Source organism: Halichoerus grypus, chromosome 8 (assembly GCF_964656455.1).
Source record: "Halichoerus grypus chromosome 8, mHalGry1.hap1.1, whole genome shotgun sequence".
NCBI classification, from domain to species: domain Eukaryota; kingdom Metazoa; phylum Chordata; class Mammalia; order Carnivora; family Phocidae; genus Halichoerus; species Halichoerus grypus.
This window is the reverse complement of record NC_135719.1, coordinates 88,307,533-88,327,390: the sequence shown is the minus strand read 5'-3', so window position 1 is coordinate 88,327,390 and position 19,858 is coordinate 88,307,533. Positions and strand designations below refer to the sequence as shown.

Sequence of the window (19,858 nt, the reverse complement as noted above, 5' to 3'; positions counted from 1 at the left end):
TTACTTACGCCCTCGAGTCAGGGGTCTTGGCATCAAAGGGTTTGGAATCATTGGTCTTGGAGAACATTCATGACATTTGTGATGGCCCTGCCTGGTCACTCCTTAGATGTTCTCAAGCAAAGAGCTTTCATTTTAAAGTTTGAGCCATGAGATACGTATGATGATGAAACCTCACTAGCTGATTACAGAGCAGTTGGATCCAGGGCGCCTGGGTAGTTCAGTTGGTCAAGCGTCTGCCTTCAGCTCAGGTCCTGGGATCGAGTCCCGCATCTGGCTCCCTGCTCAGTGGGAAGCGTGCTTCTCCCTCTCCCTCTGCCTGCCTCTCTGCCTACTTGCGCGCTCGCTCTCTCTATCTCTGTCAAATAAATAAAATCCTAAAAAAAAAAAAAAGCAGTTGGATCCAGATTGTGTTTCTAAAGTTTTTATTTAAATTCCAGTTAACATACAGTGTTCTGTTAGCTTCAGATGTACAATATAGTGATGCAACAGTTCTATACATTACTCAGTGCTCATCATGACAAGTGTATTCTTTTTTTTTTTTTTAAGATCTTATTTATTTAGGGGCACCTGGGTGGCTCAGTTGGTTAAGCGACTGACTTCGACTCAGGTCATGATCTGGAGTCTCAGGATCGAGTCCCGCATCAGGCTCCCTCCTCAGTGGGAAGTCTGCCTCTCCCTCTGACCTTACCGCCTCTCATGCACTCCATCTCTCTCACTCTCTCTCTCTCTAATACATAAATGAAATCTTTAAAAAAAAAAAAAAGATCTTACTTAGAGAGAGAGTGAGAGCAGGAGCAGGGGGCAGACAGAGGGAGAGGGAGAAGCAGACTCCCCCCCGAGCAGGGAGCCCGATGCGGGGCTCAATCCCAGGACCCTGGGATCATGACCTGAGCCGAAGGCAGATGCTTAACTGACTGAGCCACCCAAGCGCCCAGCAAGTGTATTCTTGAATCCCCTTCATCTATTTCACCCATCCTCCCCTCTGTTAACTATCGGTTTGTTCTTTATAGTTAAGAGTCTGTTTCTTGGTTTGCCTCCCTGTTTCTTTTTTTCCCCTTTGCTTGTTTTGTTTCTTAAATTCCATATATGAATAAAATCATATGGTACTGTCTTTAACTTACCTCACAGAGCATAATACTCTCTAGCTCTACCCATGTCATGTCAAATGGCAAGATTTCATTCTTTTTTTATGGCTGAGTAATATTCCGTTATATAGTAGATCATTTTTTTCTTAAAGTAGGCACCACTCCCAGCATGGAACCTGGTGTGGGGCTTGAACTCACAACCCTGAGATAAAACTTGAGCGAGATCGAGTCAGGTGCTTAACTGGCTGAACCACCCAAGCACCCCTCCTTTTATCTTATTTTTTTTTAATTTTGATTTATTTGTCAGAGAGCACAAGCAGTGGGAGTGGCAGAGGGAGAAGCAGGCTCCCCACTGAGCAGGGAGCCCTATGCAGGACTCAATCCCAGGACCCTGGGATTGTGGCCTGAGTGGAAGGCAGAGGCTTAACCTGCTGAGCCACCCAGGGGCCCCTACCCCTCCCTTTAAAAAAAAAAAAAAGCCTCTTCTTTTTTTTTTCTTCAGTCTTAGGAATTAGGAATAATCTAGATAACAGTTCCCAGAGAATACTTGGTAAAACATTTCCATCTCAAAGGCACAGGAAAGAATGCAAGTTCCTCCAGAAAGGACTTTTGTTCCCTTTGGCCTGGATTTTTAACAAGACTTACAAGCCTTTTGAGATAAAAAGGGAAGGTTTTAGGGTTGGTAAAAAGGATAGGTGGATTTTGAATTGTTTCTGGAGCCTCATTTCTGTTTTTGCAAAGATCTGTAAAATAAGGATAGTTGCTAGAGGGAACACAAGCAGGGGGAGTGGGAGAGGTAGAAGCAGGCTTCCCGATGAGCAGGGAGCCTGATGCAGGACTCGATCCCAGGACCCTGGGATCATGACCTGAGCCAAAGGCAGATGCTTAATGACTGAGCCACCCAGGCACCCCAGGACAGTTGCTTTTAATTCCTCGAAGAATTGGTTTACATTATCTTCAATTTGCTTCTTTATATCTGGGAGATTGTCAACTAAGATGGAAATCAAAAGATTACTATGTTTTCGATTTGGAGTTGTGTGTCTTGGAATATTTTAGTAGGTAAGAGTTTCATTTTAGCTTAATGAAGGAATCCTCAAAAACAAACAAAAACATTCCCATCAGGTTCTGAAAATCAGCTTCTAATTTGGCCAACTTTTGACCATAGACTTACCTTGGGAATAGAGTTACTTGAGTTCCCTTGAACTCAAGAGGCATCCTCAAAGAGGATGCAAAAGATGTTTTATTTTCCTCACTCTACTTGTTACTACAGACAGAGATCTGGGAGAGTGGACTCTCATAAGGATTATCATTCTTTGCTGGCTTCTGCCAGTTTCCCCAGGATCCCATGTGCAGTCCTGAATGGGATTTATGTAGAGAGTGTAGCTCCAGTATCTACCAGAATTTGGTGATGTTTTCCATTAATTTTAATTTTAGTTTCCTTTGTCTATTTAAAGAATACTAGCAGTGTACCAGAAATTCCCTCAGAATCTTGTCAGCTCTGGGAGAGGCCCTTATGGGGCCTTCTTCCAAGGTAGATATGGAAGCATTTGAATTGGTGTTGAAGGATTTGCACAAAACCTTTGAGAACAGTCTTTTTTCCAGTATCCCAATTTCTGGGCCAGTGTTTTGATGATGGGCCCCCAGAGGGCTGCAGTGCAGGAGGTATTGTTTTAGATACCATTTGTGTCTAATTTTTTATTCCCTTTTTGCAATGAAACTTTCAGTGAAGCTATTGAGGAATCTTAAAGCCTTTTGGAAGCTTCTGCATAACAATTAAAATAGGTATCCCATTCTCTTTGTTTGATTTGAGAACCCTTGCTTTTAAGTGCACTTCTTAAAAAATTGACCTTGTTTAATTGGCACTTTCTCCCTAATGGCCATTGTAATTCTAGGTTGCCTTTAGTAAGATTTTGCCATTCTTACAGGTCTTTATAGCTACAGAGACTATAGTTCGTAGACATAAAATAAACAGGTGTGCCAGAAGGTGGGGTGCTCAAGTTTTTGGAATTTAAGGATCCCATTTCTTTAAATATTTGGGTCTCTCAGAGCCAAACTAATCCCTAAGAGGGATGTGCTGCTGGGTTGGGGATTGCACGGTGGTTTTACGGTGTACTTCGTTGCATGGACATTTTCTTGAGGTTGGTAGGTAATCTGTGTCAATCTAACCCATTCTGTGACCCATTTATCCTAGATAGGAGTCCTAGAGTCAGGTAGCAAGCACTCTTAACAGCTTTTATGTACTCTACCAGTGCCCATCAATTTTGCAGCTTTTTGGCTTCCTAGATTTCCATCTGCACTAGCCTTTACTTCATGTGCACATCAACATACAAGGAGTGACCAAAGAGATGTTACTGCAGACCGGCCAGTAGAAGGCCTTGTATAAAACACCAGCAAATCCCAATGTGGATGTGGGGGCTGGGGAAAGAACTGAACCAACAGACCCCAACAAATAGGGACTGTAGACTGGGATTCCAAACAAATGGAGAACTGCCGATGGAACCAAGAGTCCACATCTGTGTTTCTCCTTTAACTGCCAAAGCCTTCAGAAGTTTCCTTCGGATCCCATCACTGCCACCAAATCTGTCAAGGAACAAAATTCAACTGAGTAAATTTTAAAGATCTTATTGGCTTTATTCAACGATTCATGAATTGGGCAGCATCCCATATACCAAATAGAAAAGAGCTCTGAAGAGCTGTACAAAATCAAAGATTTATAGACAGAGGAAGGACAAGGAAGTTACTAACAAAGAGTGCATTGTTTCGGGCAAAGCTCCCTTTCTTAGGGGGATAGCTGGGGTCTGTCAGGCAGATTAGCTCACTAGTGCTGACCATGTAATTCCAGATTGACTGGTTTAAGATTCCAGTCCTGGGAGAGGTTGAAACTGTAATTAAGTTAGGTATTGAGTCTTGGTTTAGTAACATGGGCTTCGCCCAGGTGACTCCATTTTGCTCTGTTGTCCCTTTTTTTTTTTTAAGATTTTATTTATTTGACAGAGAGAGACAGCAAGAGAGGGAACACAAGCAGGGGGAGTGGGAGAGGGAGAAGCAGGCTCCCCATTGAGCAGGGAGCCTGACGCGGGGCTCAATCCCAGGATCCTGGGATCATGACCTGAGCCGAAGGCGGACGCTTAACGACTGAGCCACCCAGGCACCCCTGTTGTCCCTCTTTTAACACCCGTTAGCACTTGGATTTTCACAATTAAAGATAAATTAGAAAAAAATTTAAATGCATTTTTTAGAGACTTTTCTTTAAAAAAAGGTTTTAACTCACAATTTTTATTTCCTTTTCAAATTTACATTACAGTCTGCATGTTAATATAAATGTATATTTACAGTTTATACTATTTTTGTTTCTTACCTAATTAGGTACAAATCAAGACCTATCAGCTCCTACTTTCCATTTTTCAGTATCCAAATCCAGCTGTTTCCTACCCGTACATTTACTCTTTAGTATCCTCTATTGTGGAAAAACTACAGGAAATAGACAAGAGAAAGCCTGAAGACACTACTGAACTTCAGATCTTTCAAGAAGGCATAAAGGTCTTGGAAGCACTGGTAGCCATTGCAGAAGAACAGCACCGTAAGTGTCAGCACTAAATTCATACTAAGTAAGAATCTGTCCCAAATCAGAAATTTAATGTTACTTTAAATGTAAAACATTCAGTTGGTCGCTTAACATTATATTTCCACATTCACTGAAAGGCAAGTGTTAATTCCAAATATTGATGTTATTTAGTGTTAATTTGAGAGGAGAGATTTAGAAGGATCCTTTTTCCCTTTCAGTGGGGAAAAATGTGTACAGATAAGTGAGTTTACAACTTTATATATTAAACACAACCTTCAACCCAGGACTTATATCATTTATTTACTTAACAGGTTCTCAGCTGGTGGCCTGTCTTCTGCCCATCCTCATTTCCTTCCTTTTGGATGATAATGCTCTGGGATCAGCAACTTCCGTAATGAAAAATTTACATGACTTTGCTTTGCAAAATCTCATGCAGATTGGGCCTCAGTATTCATCAGTTTTTAAAAATGTAATGGCTTCTTCTCCAGCCCTGAAAGCCCGCCTTGAGGCTGCTATCAAGGGCAATCAGGAAAATGTCAAAGTCAAGATACCAACATCTAAACATACTAAGAACCCTGGAAAGAATGTAAGCATCCAATTAAAGACCAATTTCCTCTGATTTTTTTGTTTTAATAGTAAGCACCTTAATAAAATACTTGATTATTTCCTTCTCTTTGGGGACAAAAGTGACATTTTAGACACAAGTGCACTTGGAGGTCTGGTTGATTGTCTTAAATAGCTGTGACTTTTCGAAGTAATATCAAACTTAACATTTTTTGTGGGTTTTTATTTTTTTTCAATTTAATAAAACCACAGAGCTCTTGCCAGGAATTTCAAGAAAGTGCTAAAGAATTGAACTTACTAAACAATCCATTCCTTTAGAAATGAAATGGATTTCTTCTGACAGTCCATACACACATGGTATACTTAATACTTTGGTGTAGATATAGATTTGACTTTAAGTTATCTGCATTTATATTGTATCCCAATTGCTAATTTAAAATTCTGCCTTATTCAGTAATTATATTAAACTTTCTTGGATTTCTCAAACAACATAAATGATTGGAAACATATTTAGGAAACTTGGTTCAGAATTATCCAATATATAGTAGTACAAGTTAATTACAGCCCTACAGTGTGACTTAAGATCTGGTGTCTATAAATATCATGGCTTTTCACCACCTTTTGGTTTGGTTTGTATTTGGTTCACAGAATGGAAATTTTACTTATTTTAAATAGAGTAGGGCATCTCCACTTCAGTTTCTCACATGGATTTTCTGTTACCTCTGCTCCTGTCAATTTTGTTTATTTTCATTTATGACAGACATTCATATTAATGAGTTTACAGATTCATATCTATATTTAGGTCAACTATGGGTTTATATAAAACAACAAATTTAGATCATCAACGAATGCAAGTATGTTTTTTTATCATGAAACATATTTTAATATAGAAAAAAATCTAATGATAGAGTCATATTGGTTGAAAAAATATTTTTTAACTGCTGGTAATCACTGACTCTCCTTCCACTTCAGTGTTATATGTATTAATCAAGCACTATGTCACAACATAGCATTTCCCTGTTAAAAAATTAAAAACTGGAGTGATAGGGGCATGTTCAGAATTGAGAAAATACTTTGAGTCAAGCAGGAACAATGTGATGTACTCTATTTTATTATGTTTGTATATAAATACTCTTGTAAATTGTTCAAAATGAAAACACTTGACAAAATCTAACACTACAATCAGTTTTTTTTAATTTACATAAATAAAGCTAATTTTCTTTATCATTCTTGTATTTGAGATTATTTTGCCCACAAAATATGGCTGGTTAGTCTCACAGATTCCAGAAAATCAATTCTGTGGAGCAAATAATATCCCTTCTATGTGACTTGGCATTTTTCTCAGAGGATCCCTTTCTTTGGAGTATTCTTTGCAATAGTTTGGATTCACGGTCTTCATAATTGTCTCTTCCTAATTGTCTCTTCCTAATTGTCACTTCTGTTTCCTTCACCTGAATGCCCTTCTCTCTGTTGTATCTGGCAGACTCTCATTCCTTGTCAGCTTGGTTTAAATGTCACTTCCCCTTGTTAACTCTCCTTAACACTTCTTACCCTCCTCTTACACTAAGCAAATTTTTTTTTTTAAGATTTCCTTTATTTATTTGTGTGATAGCGCGCGCGTGAGCACAAGCAGGGCGAGCTGCAGGCAGAGGGAAAGGCACGAAGTGGGACTCGATCCCGGGACCCTCGGATCATGACTTCATGATTAACAACTGAGCCCCAGGCGTCCCTACAGGTGTCCCTACACTAAGCAAATTTAACTGCTTCCTCACCAGTGTCCCTGGAGTGCTTTACACATTCTTCTATGCATGGAACATCACACTGCATTTCAATATCTCCCTTTTAGACCACCTTCTCAAGGGAGGAATTTTTGTCTCATAATTGCCTTTGTGGCATCAACTAAATACTTAATCACTGTTGAACTGCACTGATGCAGGATGGATTTGAGCTCAGAAATCTCCTTTCTCAAGGCAAATGGGTGGTTCTTAGGATACAACTTACTGACTTTTGAGTTCTTTTGTCCGTTTGTTTCATTTAGTTCATTCTTAAACATTAAGATGTCTACTCATCATTTAGTGATATAGTTTCCTGAACTGTTTGGGTTAGAAGTGTTACATGAATGTCAGTAGTTAATGAAAAAATATGTCCAGTGTCACGGAATTAGGAACTTTGAGTTAGGCACATTCCTATAGCCTTTTTCTTAAATGTATCACCTTGTTTAAAACAACACTGAATTAGTAAATATATTCTTAATGATAAGGAAATTAAGGCTTAACAGCTGGTATTTGAACCTATCTTTCAGATCCAGGGTCCATGCTGGAAACACAAACAAGTGCTCTGGCAGTCCTGATTACATCAAACGTTAGCTTTTCTCCTTTTCCAAGGTTCCACATTCCCTCAGGAGCCTTCCTCACCCCTTGCCTAAGATGTTTTCAGTTGTATTTCTCCAAATTGCCACCAGAAGCTTTCTGATCAATAGGGAAAAGGTTTTTGTTTTTGTTTTTTTTTGGTAAATTCTGTCCTCCACAGTTTGTATGGGAATAAACTATATGATTAGATATTGATGATTTAAGTTTTGATTTAAAGATGAATAATTTAATCTAAAAAAATACATCAAAAATTATATCTGCCTTTATTTTAGAGTCTCCAGTTGTGATACAGCTGTTGCACTTTAACCAGCTTGGTTAGTAACTTGGCTGAAACAAAATGGTGTATTTGTCTTGAGCTTTTTTTTTTTTTTAAGATTTTATTTATTTGTCAGAGAGAGAGAGCAAGTGAGCACAAGCAAGGGGAACGGCAGGCAGAGGGAGAAGCAGGCTCCCTGCTGAGCAAGGAGCCCGACACAGGATTCGATCCCAGAACCCTGGGATCATGACCCAAGCCAAAGGCAGACACCCAACTGACTGAACCACTCAGGCATCCTGAGCTTTTATTTTTCTATGGGAAGAAGTAGAGCCAAGTTTACTAGTTGAGTCCCGTTCTGTTTAATCCACTGCTTAAAAACTTATCATGGAAAGACCTGAAAAATAACATTGGATATAACAGATTTCTATTAATAGCATTGAAGCAAAATATTACTTCTATAAAACAGACTTCAAAGTCAACCTTAAAGGGAACATTAAGGCACTTAAATACAGTAAGTCCTGTAAAGAGTTTATAAGTGTAGGAGCACCTGACTGGCTCAGTTGGAAGAGCATGCAACTCTTGATCTTGGGGTTGTAAGTTTGAGGCCCATGTTGGGTGTAGAGTACTTAAATAAATAAACTTAAAAAAAGATATAAGCATAATGCTATGGGAGCCCAGAGAAGACGACCAAGGCTTCCAAGATAGACTTAATTCAAGTCCATGGAATATCATAAGATACAGGCTTAGAGAATAGTACTTACTTGGGGGAATGCAAAACCTGAACAGTTCTTTGTAACAATAATTTTGAAGAGAATTCCCTCTATGCCGTATCCTAAGAATTCCCTTTGTCTTTTTATTATAACTTTAGGACCAAGGTAATTACATATCTTGCATTTTCTCCATCAGTTGAATATACTTTCCTCTTTACAAATAACTCGTTAACCCTGAGAATACCTCAATTTATCAGGAGAATTTTACCTCTACGTTTGCTAGAAATACAGTTCCCCAACTCCCTGCTGTCTGACAGTGATCATCCACCAATTAATTAATTGTGTCTGTGTTGACTTTTCTCTCTCTTTTTTTTTAAGATTTATTTGAGAGAGAGCATGAGAGCGGGGAGGGTCAGAGGGAGAAGCAGACTCCCCGCCGAGCAGGGAGCCCAATGCAGGACTCAATCCCAGGACTCTAGAATCACGACCCGAGCTGAAGGCAGCCACACAACCGACTGAGCCACCCAGGTGCCTGACTTTTCTGTTTACTAGTCTGTTTAACTGGTGCCTGCCTGTGCTTTTAGCTTTGAGGAAAATGGGAAATTTTGTGTTGTTTTGATTATATCCAGTACAGAACACAAATACAATCCCAAGTTCTGTATATTCAAAGGAGCCAGCTTTCTTTTTTTTTTTTTTTTTTTTTAAGATTTTATTTATTTGACAGAGAGAGACACAGTGAGAGAGGGAACACAAGCAGGGGGAATGGGAGAGGGAGGAGCAGGCTTCCCACTGAGCAGGGAGCCCGATGCGGGGCTCGATCCCAGGACCCCGGGATCATGACCTGAGCCGAAGGCAGACACTTAACGACTGAGCCACCCAGGCGCCCCGGAGCTAGCTTTCCTTAATTGCATTTCTGTTTGGGTAGGACTCCTGCTTACTCTTCTCTTTGGGGCACTATAAAATGATGATTCCACAGGCTATTTGGGGAAAATTCTTATTACTTAATAGCCATTTTTCATATACATTCACATATAATTCTTTAAATAGATAATATATTCCCCAAAACCTTAGTTTTTGAAAAATTCTAACTCTTTAAGAAAATAGGCCATTGCTGCCAATTAAAAACTAATATTGACAATGTTTTGCTTAATGGGATCAAAGTTTAATCACTTTTTTCTGAAAAAAAAATCTAGAGGCAAGAATAACTTGATAAGTGAATATATACATACACACACGTCAGAAGTAATGGATTGCTTTATAAAATAAAATATTCCAAGAAGGAACAAAAGTAATATTTTTTAAAGCAATTTAAAGTATGCCAGTGACACAGCAAGAGTAGTTTTTTTTAGTGCTATTATTGGAGGTAGTGCAAGTGGCCTCAGAAAAAAACATGCATACACAGCCGAAACAGAGGCTCTCTACTAAACAATGAGGGCTATAAACCCCAGTATTTCTGTTGGTTACTTGTTTCTGATCGTAACAAAGCTTTGGGCGTTGTATTTTATAATCAAATGCTGGAGGAGTGCTCACCACTGATTGGTCTTCCCATACCTTTCCTCCCTTGTTTCAGGCAGTTATTAGAAATACATCTTCTAGGCCATTGTTTAAACACAAAAACGTCTTAAAATAGATTTTCTAAGTTATGGAAATGCTTTTCAGCAGTCAACAGACCTATTGTAAGTCAATATCAAATGAAAAGTGGTTAGACAATGCACTTCCTATTCTCCAGTCAGCTGTGTTCTCCAGTCAGGGTACTCTGCCATTTGCTACATTTTTCACTGGAGAGGTTTTTTCTTTTCACTAGTAATGTGACCATTCTGATTTCTCAATGTTGTATCAAAAATGTAGAATTGTCTACAATATGAATATGTTTCCTTAGTTGTTTGATTAATGCTCTTAACATGTACTGGGACTTCCAGAAATCACCTTAGAACCTGTCTCTGAGCAAACACATGCCTAAATCATTTATAACAGTTTCAAACTATTTTAAAATGTTGTGAGTTTCGGGGCACCTGGGTGGCTCAGTCATTAAGCGTCTGCCTTCGGCTCAGGTAATGATCCCAGGGTCCTGGGATCGAGCCCTGCATCGGGCTCCCTGCTCAGCGGGAAGCCTGTCTCTCCCTCTCCCACTCCCCCTGCTTGTGATCCCTCTCTCGCTGTGTCTCTCTCCGTCAAATAAATAAATAAAAATCTTAAAAAAAAAAGAAAAAGGTCGAGAGTTTCCATGGTCTTCCTTGAAAACCTATATAGCATATCTCATTATGTTAGTTTCATAATCATCTCCTATAATCATCTTAAAGTGCCTATTTGTCAGTGGTTTCTTCACTATAACACCTAAAGCACTAGTTAAAATGTAGGTAAGTTGGACTTAATCAAAACTAAAAACTTTTATGCTTCAGAGAGCACCACCAAGGAAGTGAAAAGATAATCCACAGAATGGGAGGGAAAGCTTTGCAAATCCTCTAACAAGAGTCTAGTATCCAGAATATATAAAGAACTCTTAGAACTCAACAATGAAAAGACAATTAAAATTGGGCAAAGGATTTAAATATACCTTTCTCCAAAGAGAGAAATTTGTACATATACAAATGGCTAATATACACACGAAAAGATGTTCAACATCATTAGTCATTAGGGAAATGCAAAGTCACAGTGAGATACCACATATATCCACTGGGATGGCTATGATCAAAAAGATAGTAACAGGGGCACCTGAGTGGCTCAGTTGGTTAAGTGTCCGACTCATGATCTCAGCTCAGGTCTTAATCTCAGGGTGTTGAGTTCAAGCCCCTAATGGAGCTCCAAACTGGGCATTGAGCCTACTTAAAAAAAAAAGACAATAATAAGTGCTGTAGAGGATGTGTAGAAATTAGAACCTTTGTACGTTACTAGTGAGAATTAGTACAGCTGTTTGGATGACAGTTTGGCCATTTCTCAAAAAGTTAATTATGGTATGATCCAGCAATTCCACTCCTAGGTATGAAAAAATTAAAAACGGTCACACACGGGCACCTGGCTGGCTCAGTGTGTACAGCGTACAGCTCTTAATCTTTTTTTTTAAGATTTTATTTATTTATTTGAGAGAGAGAGAGAGAGCACATGAGGGGGGGAGGGTCAGAGGGAGAAGCAGACTCCCCGCTGAGCAGGGAGGCCAATGCAGGACTCAATCCCAGAACTCCAGGATCACGACCCTAGCCGAAGGTAGTCACCTAACCAACTGAGCCACCCAGGCGCCCTGCAGCTCTTAATGTTTTGAGTCGTGAGTTCAAGTCCTACACTGGGTATGGAGCCTACTTAAAAAAAAAATTTTTTTTCAAAACAGTTACACAAAAAATGTACATGAATAGTTATGGCATAATTATTGATAATAGCCAAAAAAGTGAGAACAACCCAAGTGTCCATCAACTGATGAATGTATAAAAATGTATATGTATAGTCATACAATTGAATATTATTCAGCCATAAAAAGGAATGAAGTGCTGATACATGTTACAATGTAGATGAATCTTATTATCTGATTCCATTTATATGAAATGTCCGTTTACATGAAATCTTATGAATAGGCAAATCTTTTTTTTTTTTTTTAATTTGTCAGAGAGTGAGCACAAGCAGGGTGAGTGACAGGCAGAGGGAGAAGCAGACTCCCCACTGAGCAGGGAGCCCAATGCCGGACTCAGTCCCAGGACCCTGGGATCATGACCTAAGCCGAAGGCAGACGCTTAACGACTGAGCCACCCAGGCGCCCTGAATAGGCAAATCTGTACAGACAGGAAGTAGATTAGTGGTTGCCACGGGTTAGGGATGGGTTGGGGTTGGGGAGCGCTAACGGGTATAGGGTTATCCTTTTGGAATGAAGAAAATGGTCTGGAATTGGTGATATCGGCTCCACAACCTAGTGAATATAATAAAAACCACAGAATAGTACACTTTAAAAGGGTGTATTGTGTGGCACAAATTTGTTACAGGTTGAATCATGTCTCCCAAAAAGATGTTTAAGTCCTAACCCCTAGAATGTCAGTAGCCTGACGCTGCATCATAACACCTATGTCATTCCCCTCGCTTCATCCCATCACATAGGCGTTTTATCATCTCACGTCATCACAAGGCGAAGTTCAGTACAATTAGATATTTTGAGAGAGAGACCACATTCACCTAACTTTTATTACAGTATATTGTTATGATTGTTCTATTTTATTATTATTGTTCATCTCTTGCTGTGCCTAATTTATAAGTTAACTTTACCATAAATATGTGTGTATAGGAAAAAGGATAGTATCTGTAGGATTCAGTACTATCCACGGTTTTAGGCATTCACTAGGAGTCTTGGAACTTACCTGCCATAGATTAGGGGGAACTACTGTAGTGATATTTTGTTACGGTAGCCCTAGAAAACTCATACAGATTTATTTCTCAAGTTTTAAAAATGGAGTCAGGTGAATGAAGCTACAGTGTATTATGCTAAGCAAAATAAATCAGAGACAAATATATAATCTCACTCATATGTGGAATTTAAGAAACAAAACAGATGAACATAGGGAGAGGGAAGCAAAACATAAGAGACTCTTAACTAGAGAGAACAAACAGGGTGGCTGGAGGGGAGGTGGGGGGTGGGCTAAGTGAGTGATGGGTATTAAGGAGGGCACCTATTGTGTTAAGCACTGGATGTTATATGTAAGTGATGAATCACTAAATTCTGAAACCAGTATTACATATATGTTAACTAGAATTTAAGTTAAAATTTGAAGAAAAAAATAAAAATAAAAATGGAGTCTTACAAAGAAGTTAAGAGACCAGGCTACACTTGGCATATAGTAGTTGCTCAATATATAAAGTTAATTTGGTTTATTTTGAAGGGATGAAAGGGTACTGGGAACAGTGCTTTGTGTAGGTCAATTTTATTATGATAGAGTATAATTCTTTATTGCTTAAAAATCAGCAGACTAATATCTATCTTTTTAGTTATCTTACTTAATAGTGCTATTTCAATTCCCCAAACACGTCAGATTCTCTGTTGCTTTTCTGCCTGTTGGCCATGGTATGGTGGTATACCCAAACTGTGTGATTTTAGGAAAGATACCTGAGTTTTCACTCTTCTCATCTACAAAATGTTCTTCCTCCTTCATATTTTGATAATGAGAATCAAATCAGAGTGCATGTGAACACACTTGGAACCCCAAGTGTAAAGCATTATTCTTCCAATACCATGGATTGTAGCTATCTATCTAATTTAAGCCTTACCCCAAAGTCTTCATTAAAATTACATCAAGGCCATGTTTACATGTCCAATTATAAAAATCATCGGAAGATAGTTATAAAATCCAGATTTGTTGGGGCGCCTGGGTGGCTCAGTCGTTAAGCGTCTGCCTTTGGCTCAGGTCATGATCCCAGGGTCCTGGGATCGAGCCCCACATCCGGCTCCCTGCTCCGAGGGAAGCCTACTTCTCCCTCTCCCACTTCTCCTGCTTGTGTTCCCTCTCTCACTGTGTCTCTCTCTGTCAAATAAATAAAATCTTTAAAAAAAAAAAAATCCAGATTTGTGTTGGGGCGCCTGGGTGACTCAGTCGGTTAAGCAGCTGCCTTCAGCTCGGGTCATGATCCCAGGGTCCTGGGATCAAGCCCCACATCGGGCTCCCTGCTCAGCGGGGAGCCTGCTTCTCCCTCTCCCTCTGCCTGCCGCTCTGCCTACTTGTGCTCTCTATCTCTCTGTCAAATAAATAAAATCTTAAAAAAAAAAAATCCAGATTTGGGGCTCACCCTAGAACTACTACATCAGAATCTTCAAGAGGAGGGGCCTGAGACTTATTTTTAACTGCGGCCCATGTGACTCACATGATCTCACAAACAAGGGAAATTCTTCCCTGTCAAAACCTACTTATGTGTAGTATGCCTGAAAACATCAGGAAAGCTTGTTGAAAAAAATAAGTGCCAGGTGCCTGGGTTGCTCGGTCGTTAGGTGTCTGCCTTCGGCTCAGGTCATGATCCCAGGGTCCTGGGATCAAGCCCCACATGGGGCTCCCTGCTCAGCAGGAAGCCTGTTTCTCCCTCTCCCACTCTCCCTGCTTGTGTTCCCTCTCTCGCTCTTTGTCAAATAAATAAAAATAAAATAAATAAATAAAATAAAAAAATAAGTGCCTACCTAAAAAATAAATGCCAGAAAGTAATGAAGTGCTAAAAACAAAAAAAGCAATGGGGATATATCAAAGTATAAAATATATGTCCATTTGTCTACACTGATATAAATAACTGAATAAATGATGGAAAGTAGAAAATCTCCTATGTTGAAGAATTCCAAATAATTTATGTAGATATTCCAGCCTCAGGAAGGTGCAACTTAACTCCCCATTCCTTAGTGTGGGTTGCACATAGTGATTTCCTTTCAAAGAAAAGGGGAGGAAGAAAGAACTTTACACTGGAGAACCCTTAAAACACAACTTAAGCCAGGTGATCAAGATTAACATCAATAAGTTATGTTGATAGTGTGTACCCTTGATATGTGATGAGAATGGCACTTTACCTCTGTGGTCTTCTTCCCAAAAACCCATAACACCAGTGTCACTATGAGAAAAACATCAGACAAACCCAAATTGAGGGACATTATTTAAAACACCTAGCCAATACTCTCCCAAACTGGCAAGGTCATCAAAAACAAGGAAAGTCTGAAAAACTAATAACCAAGAAGAACCTAAGGAGACATGACTAAATGTAATGTGACATTCTGGATGGGATCTTGGAACAGAAAAAGGGTATTAGGTAAAAACTAAGGAAAATACAAAGTACGAACTTTAGTTAATAAAATGTCTATACTGATTCACTACTTGTGGCAAATGTACCATACTAACGTACTATGTTAATAAAAGTTAAAACCTGGGTATGTCGTATATGGCAACACTGTCCTATCTTGACAACTTTTCTATAAATCTACTTCTAAATTTAAAAGTTTATTTAAAAAGAAAAAAAATCTGGGGCGCCTGGATGGCTCAGTCAGTTAAGTGTCTGCCTTCGGCTCAGGTCATGATCCCAGGGTCCTGGGATGGAGCCCCGCATCAGGCTTCCTGCTCAGCCAGGAGCCTGCTTCTTTCTCTGCCCCTCTCCCCCGCTCATGCTCTCTCTCTCTCTCTCTCTGAAAGAAAGAAATAAAATCTTTAAAAAAAAAATAAAAAGGAAAAAAAGAAAAAGAAAAAAATCTGATTCAGAATGCCGGGGGGTAAGGTCCCAATAATTTGCATTTTTAAAAATAGCACTTGGTTCTCAGAAGTACCACCTTAACTGAGGTCTGCTCCTAGTCTGGCCTTCAGCCTAAAGCAGAATAGCTGTGAGGCCACATGACCACTGCCTGCAGTAAGTTTGCTGATTAACACTTTAACAAGTATTTGCAAAGTAGGTCAGTTCAGTCTCTGTTCACCTGTGGTTTTAGGTATTAGAAGAGCAGGTAACTCTGTCCCTGGTCACCAGCAGGAAAAGGTGTGGTAGGATAGAAAAGTAGGTACTTGTCTTCCATTTTGAGAGTAACACCCATCTTAATGAGTGTCAAAACACCTTAGTCACTTCCATTTTATTTATGCTGCTGTTTCCATGTACCACTTCCTTGGGCTCTATCCCAGATGAAAGAAATTAAGTGCCAAATTCTACCCCACAACATGAGTTGGTGAAAATGGCCACAATAAATAACATTGTTCCTGGACCTTTGTTTCCAGTAGTCATTTCTTTAGTCTTAATCCTCAACTCATCACATTCCTAATGCTTTCTCTCATTCCCTCACCCAGATAACAACAGTGCCTCTTGCAGGTGAGAAGACTATTGCATTGAATGAGATACTGTAGAGTTTAGGTAAGTGATCATAAAGCTCTAGGTCTAACAGCTAATGATCCCTAGTATTTATGCTACTTTATTAAAAACTCAGTATCCAGGAGGAGAAAACTGGCAAGAAGAACAGGGCAGATCTCAGACCTAGTAGGACAAAGAACACTGCTGGGAGTTCTTTTTAAGTCCTTGGAAAACATATAACCACCAATGTCAGGTGATAGAGTTTTTTCATTACATGGTCATTACCACATGGGTCTGTGTGTGTGTATGGCCATGGCTACATTTCTTCCCTTATCAGAAGAATGATGATGCTTTTCTTTCTACCATACTCTTTTCTCTGAGGACAGGGAAAGAATATATCCTTCTCTTCAGTGTTTACACTCCATACTGTTGCTGATTAATTTCTATATGTTCTTTATGTTCTTTCTGCTGCAGTACTGCTCAGCCCACTAGCACACATGGGCCTCTTCATCTTTGCACAAGCCTTGTGTTTTCTTAACCTCTTCTATTCCTCACTAAGCTTCCCTCCCCTTTCTTCACTCTGTTCTGTTCAGAGTCTAGAAATAGAGACCTGGTTTCACAATTGATTCATGATGACCCTGAGTGAGATCATTGCTAATTAAGAATTATCGTATCTGGGGCGCCTGAGTGGCTTAGTCTTTGGGCGTCTGCCTTTGGCTCAGGTCATGATCTCCGGGTCCTGGAATCGAGCCCCGCATTGGGCTCCCTGCTCAGCGGGAAGCCTGCTTCTCCCTCTCCCTCTGCCCCTGCTTGTGTTCCCTCTCTCACTGTGTCTCTGTCAAAAAAATTAAAAAATCTTAAAAAAAAAATTATATCTGTGAAAAGCACTTCCCTTGAACTCAGATGTTAAACAACCACAACAGAAACATAAGCCACCTATTGTGTGCAACGCACTGTGTGAATGAATATAAGGAAGTACCAGCAAAGCACCGAATTCTAGCACCAGTGGATCTGGATTCTAATTCAAGATCTGCCACTGACTAATTTTGTAGCTTGGGCAAGTCAGTCTCCTGGGCCACAGTTTCTTCTCTGCAGAACAGTTAAGTGTACTAAAACAAACAACAACAAAAAACAGTTGAGTGTGGTGTGACCAACTATCCCAGTTTGCTTAGGAGTCCTAGTTTCAGCACTGAAAGTTCTGTGTCCCAGCAAAGTTTTCAGTACCAGGTAAACCAGCATGGTTTGTTACTCTACTGGAAGGCTTTCTGAGATCCTTTCTAATTCTGATACTTCTGGGTCTAAGGCTCAGAAATGCTGCCTATGTCCTTTTGAGAGTGTGGACAGACAGGGAGGGTGGAGGCTCTATGCAAAGAACTTGAAAGACTTCCTGCCTCCTGACCTATGACTCACAGGGGATGCTGCAGGGCCTCATTCCTAACATCTCAGGGAAAAGAGATCAGCTGAGAATGGTACGCTCAGGAAAAAGACATTCTTGGGTTTCCCAGTGGGAAAGAAATTCAAAAACAATTGACTAATAGAGGAATTTGTAGCAAATGTTGAGGCTGCCAGCATTCTTGCAAGTAAGCCAATGACCTTTTAAGCTACATCCACAACTGACCAGCTCCTTGGCCATCATCCCAATGAAGGCTCCTTTCCCAGTTTAGACTATATGCAAAACCGGTTTGGCAGCAAGTCTTTCAGTATCCTCAGATACACATTTATTCCAGCATAAGATCACATGAAATCAACTTCCTAGTAAGAGCTTTTTTAAAAATTAAAACAAACAAAACAGAGCAAGTGACTGCCACTGCTGACCTTGACAGTCCGTTGTCTTAGTTTCATGACTTTCAAGAAAAGGATCCTTGGATGACTTGAATTAGGAGGGAAGATGGCTGAACTCAGTCTTGAGTGGATTTGCCACACTGCAAGGGACTACAGAGGCTTCCGGCTGATCCTGAAAAGAGATCAGGATTAGGTATTAATCTGAAAAGAGACACAGCTTGCTGCAGATTTATATTTAATTTAAAGCAAACTTCATGATCACCTTGTACCTTTTCTTTGTGCCTGATTTAATTTTGGCTTTTTGCTTATGATCAACTCCTATTTTGATCTCACCTCATAGAATAAATTTGGCCCAATTTCCTTCTCAGTCGTTCCTTCTTAAATGGCTGGATCCAAAACACAGCCACCACTAATTATTGAGTGGTGATAGAATGTTCATGGAGAAAGTCAAAAGAGCTAAACTGACACAAACTATTTAAGGAACCACGTAACAAATCAAGGAAATTCTCTAGCCCAACAAATTAAGACAGCAGTTATATAAAGTCTCTTCACCTACCCTTAACCAACCAAAAAATTCAGTAAAGATCAAGTTAAACTGGTTCAAATATACAGTAAAATCAGATTAAACTGGTTTAAGAAGTATGCGCCAAATGGTAATACTTCCCCCTCCTCTCTTTCTGTGAGCTCTACTTTAGTAGAATCTAAGGCTATTAACAAAGGAAGTTTTTAGCCACAAATTCGTTAACAAGAGTTAATTATCCAGAGATTAATTATGACTCAAATGAAGTCTCCTGTTTACCTAAGATAGAAGTAAAGGGATCTAGTATAATGAATATCTAGAGAAGATATTTTTGGTGATGCATGGTCAACATGGGTGAGACTGGCCACGTAAGAAGGCTCTAGGCATGTGACTTTAAATTCTTTCAGTTGCAAAGTATTATATGTTACCTAATAGACTGTGAAGAAATTAAAAGATACGTGCTGGTTTGCTTTGTACATCCTGGTAGATGGCCCCAGTTCTCATGATTGGCAAGATTGGGCCACCAGCCCTGACCACTGGCCTTTGAGTTTGTTAACTCCTCATCTGTGGAGCTGGGGGGATGGGGGAGAGGCTTTTAATTTCTTTAGGTCTTACCTGGGAAAGCATTTCTGAACAAAAAATCAGATGACACCAAAAGAGGTCCAATCAAAGCCTGATTCAGCCCTAAGTGTATATCATAATTATCAAATGCAGGGTCAGGTTTGTGGTGCTATCCAGCCAGATGTCAGAGCTGTCCTGCTCAGGAAACATCTCCTGGCTCTTCCCCTCGGCTACGGTGGCTTGTGCAAGATGGGCCAAGGTTAAGGCTCGAGACCTTCACGCCAAGAAGGAGGAGCTGCTTACATGGCTGGAAGACCTGAAGGTGGAGCTGTCCCAGCTGCGAGACACCAAAGTGGCAGGCTCTCCCAAGATTCCAGTTGGACGCAAAGATATGGTCCATGTATTCATTGTCATTAGCTAGACTCAGAAAGAGAATCTCAGGGGCACCAGGTGGCTCAGTCGGTTGAGTAGCGGACTCTTGATTTCCCCTCAGGTCATGATCTCGGGGTGGTAGGATAAGGCCGAGTCAGGCTCCCCACTAGGCTCAGAGCCTGCTTGAGATCGGCTCCTTCTCTCTCTGCCCCTTCTCCACGCATGCGTGCACATGCGCACGCCTCCTCTCTCGCGTGCGCGCGCTTCTCCGCGCGCACTCTCTCTCTCTCTCTCTCTCCCCAAAAGAAAA

General features: G+C 40.1%; 1 protein-coding gene and 1 long non-coding RNA gene across 7 annotated transcripts in view; one reads left to right on the top strand and one right to left on the bottom strand.

Annotated features, from left to right (window-relative positions):
• Positions 1 to 6,438, top strand: part of HEATR5A (HEAT repeat containing 5A) — a 108,062-nt gene extending 101,624 nt beyond the window's left edge. For all 5 annotated transcript variants that reach the window (XM_078053537.1, XM_036093118.2, XM_078053538.1 and 2 more), the window contains 2 exons: positions 4,452 to 4,665; positions 4,962 to 6,438. In XM_078053537.1, coding sequence (XP_077909663.1) covers positions 4,452 to 4,665; positions 4,962 to 5,269 — 522 coding nt within the window. In that variant the 3' untranslated portion in view covers positions 5,270 to 6,438. The remainder of the gene's footprint in view (positions 1 to 4,451; positions 4,666 to 4,961) is intronic.
• Positions 930 to 19,617, bottom strand: LOC144378843 (uncharacterized). Of its 2 annotated transcripts, none has more exons than XR_013440662.1 (3): positions 19,480 to 19,617; positions 18,129 to 18,267; positions 930 to 3,665 (listed from the first exon to the last, which is right to left on the bottom strand). It is a non-coding gene; the product is annotated as an uncharacterized LOC144378843 (long non-coding RNA). The 2 variants fall into 2 exon arrangements; XR_013440661.1 differs by lacking the exon at positions 19,480 to 19,617 and adding an exon at positions 19,231 to 19,365.
• Between the last annotated feature and the right edge of the window lie 241 nt (positions 19,618 to 19,858).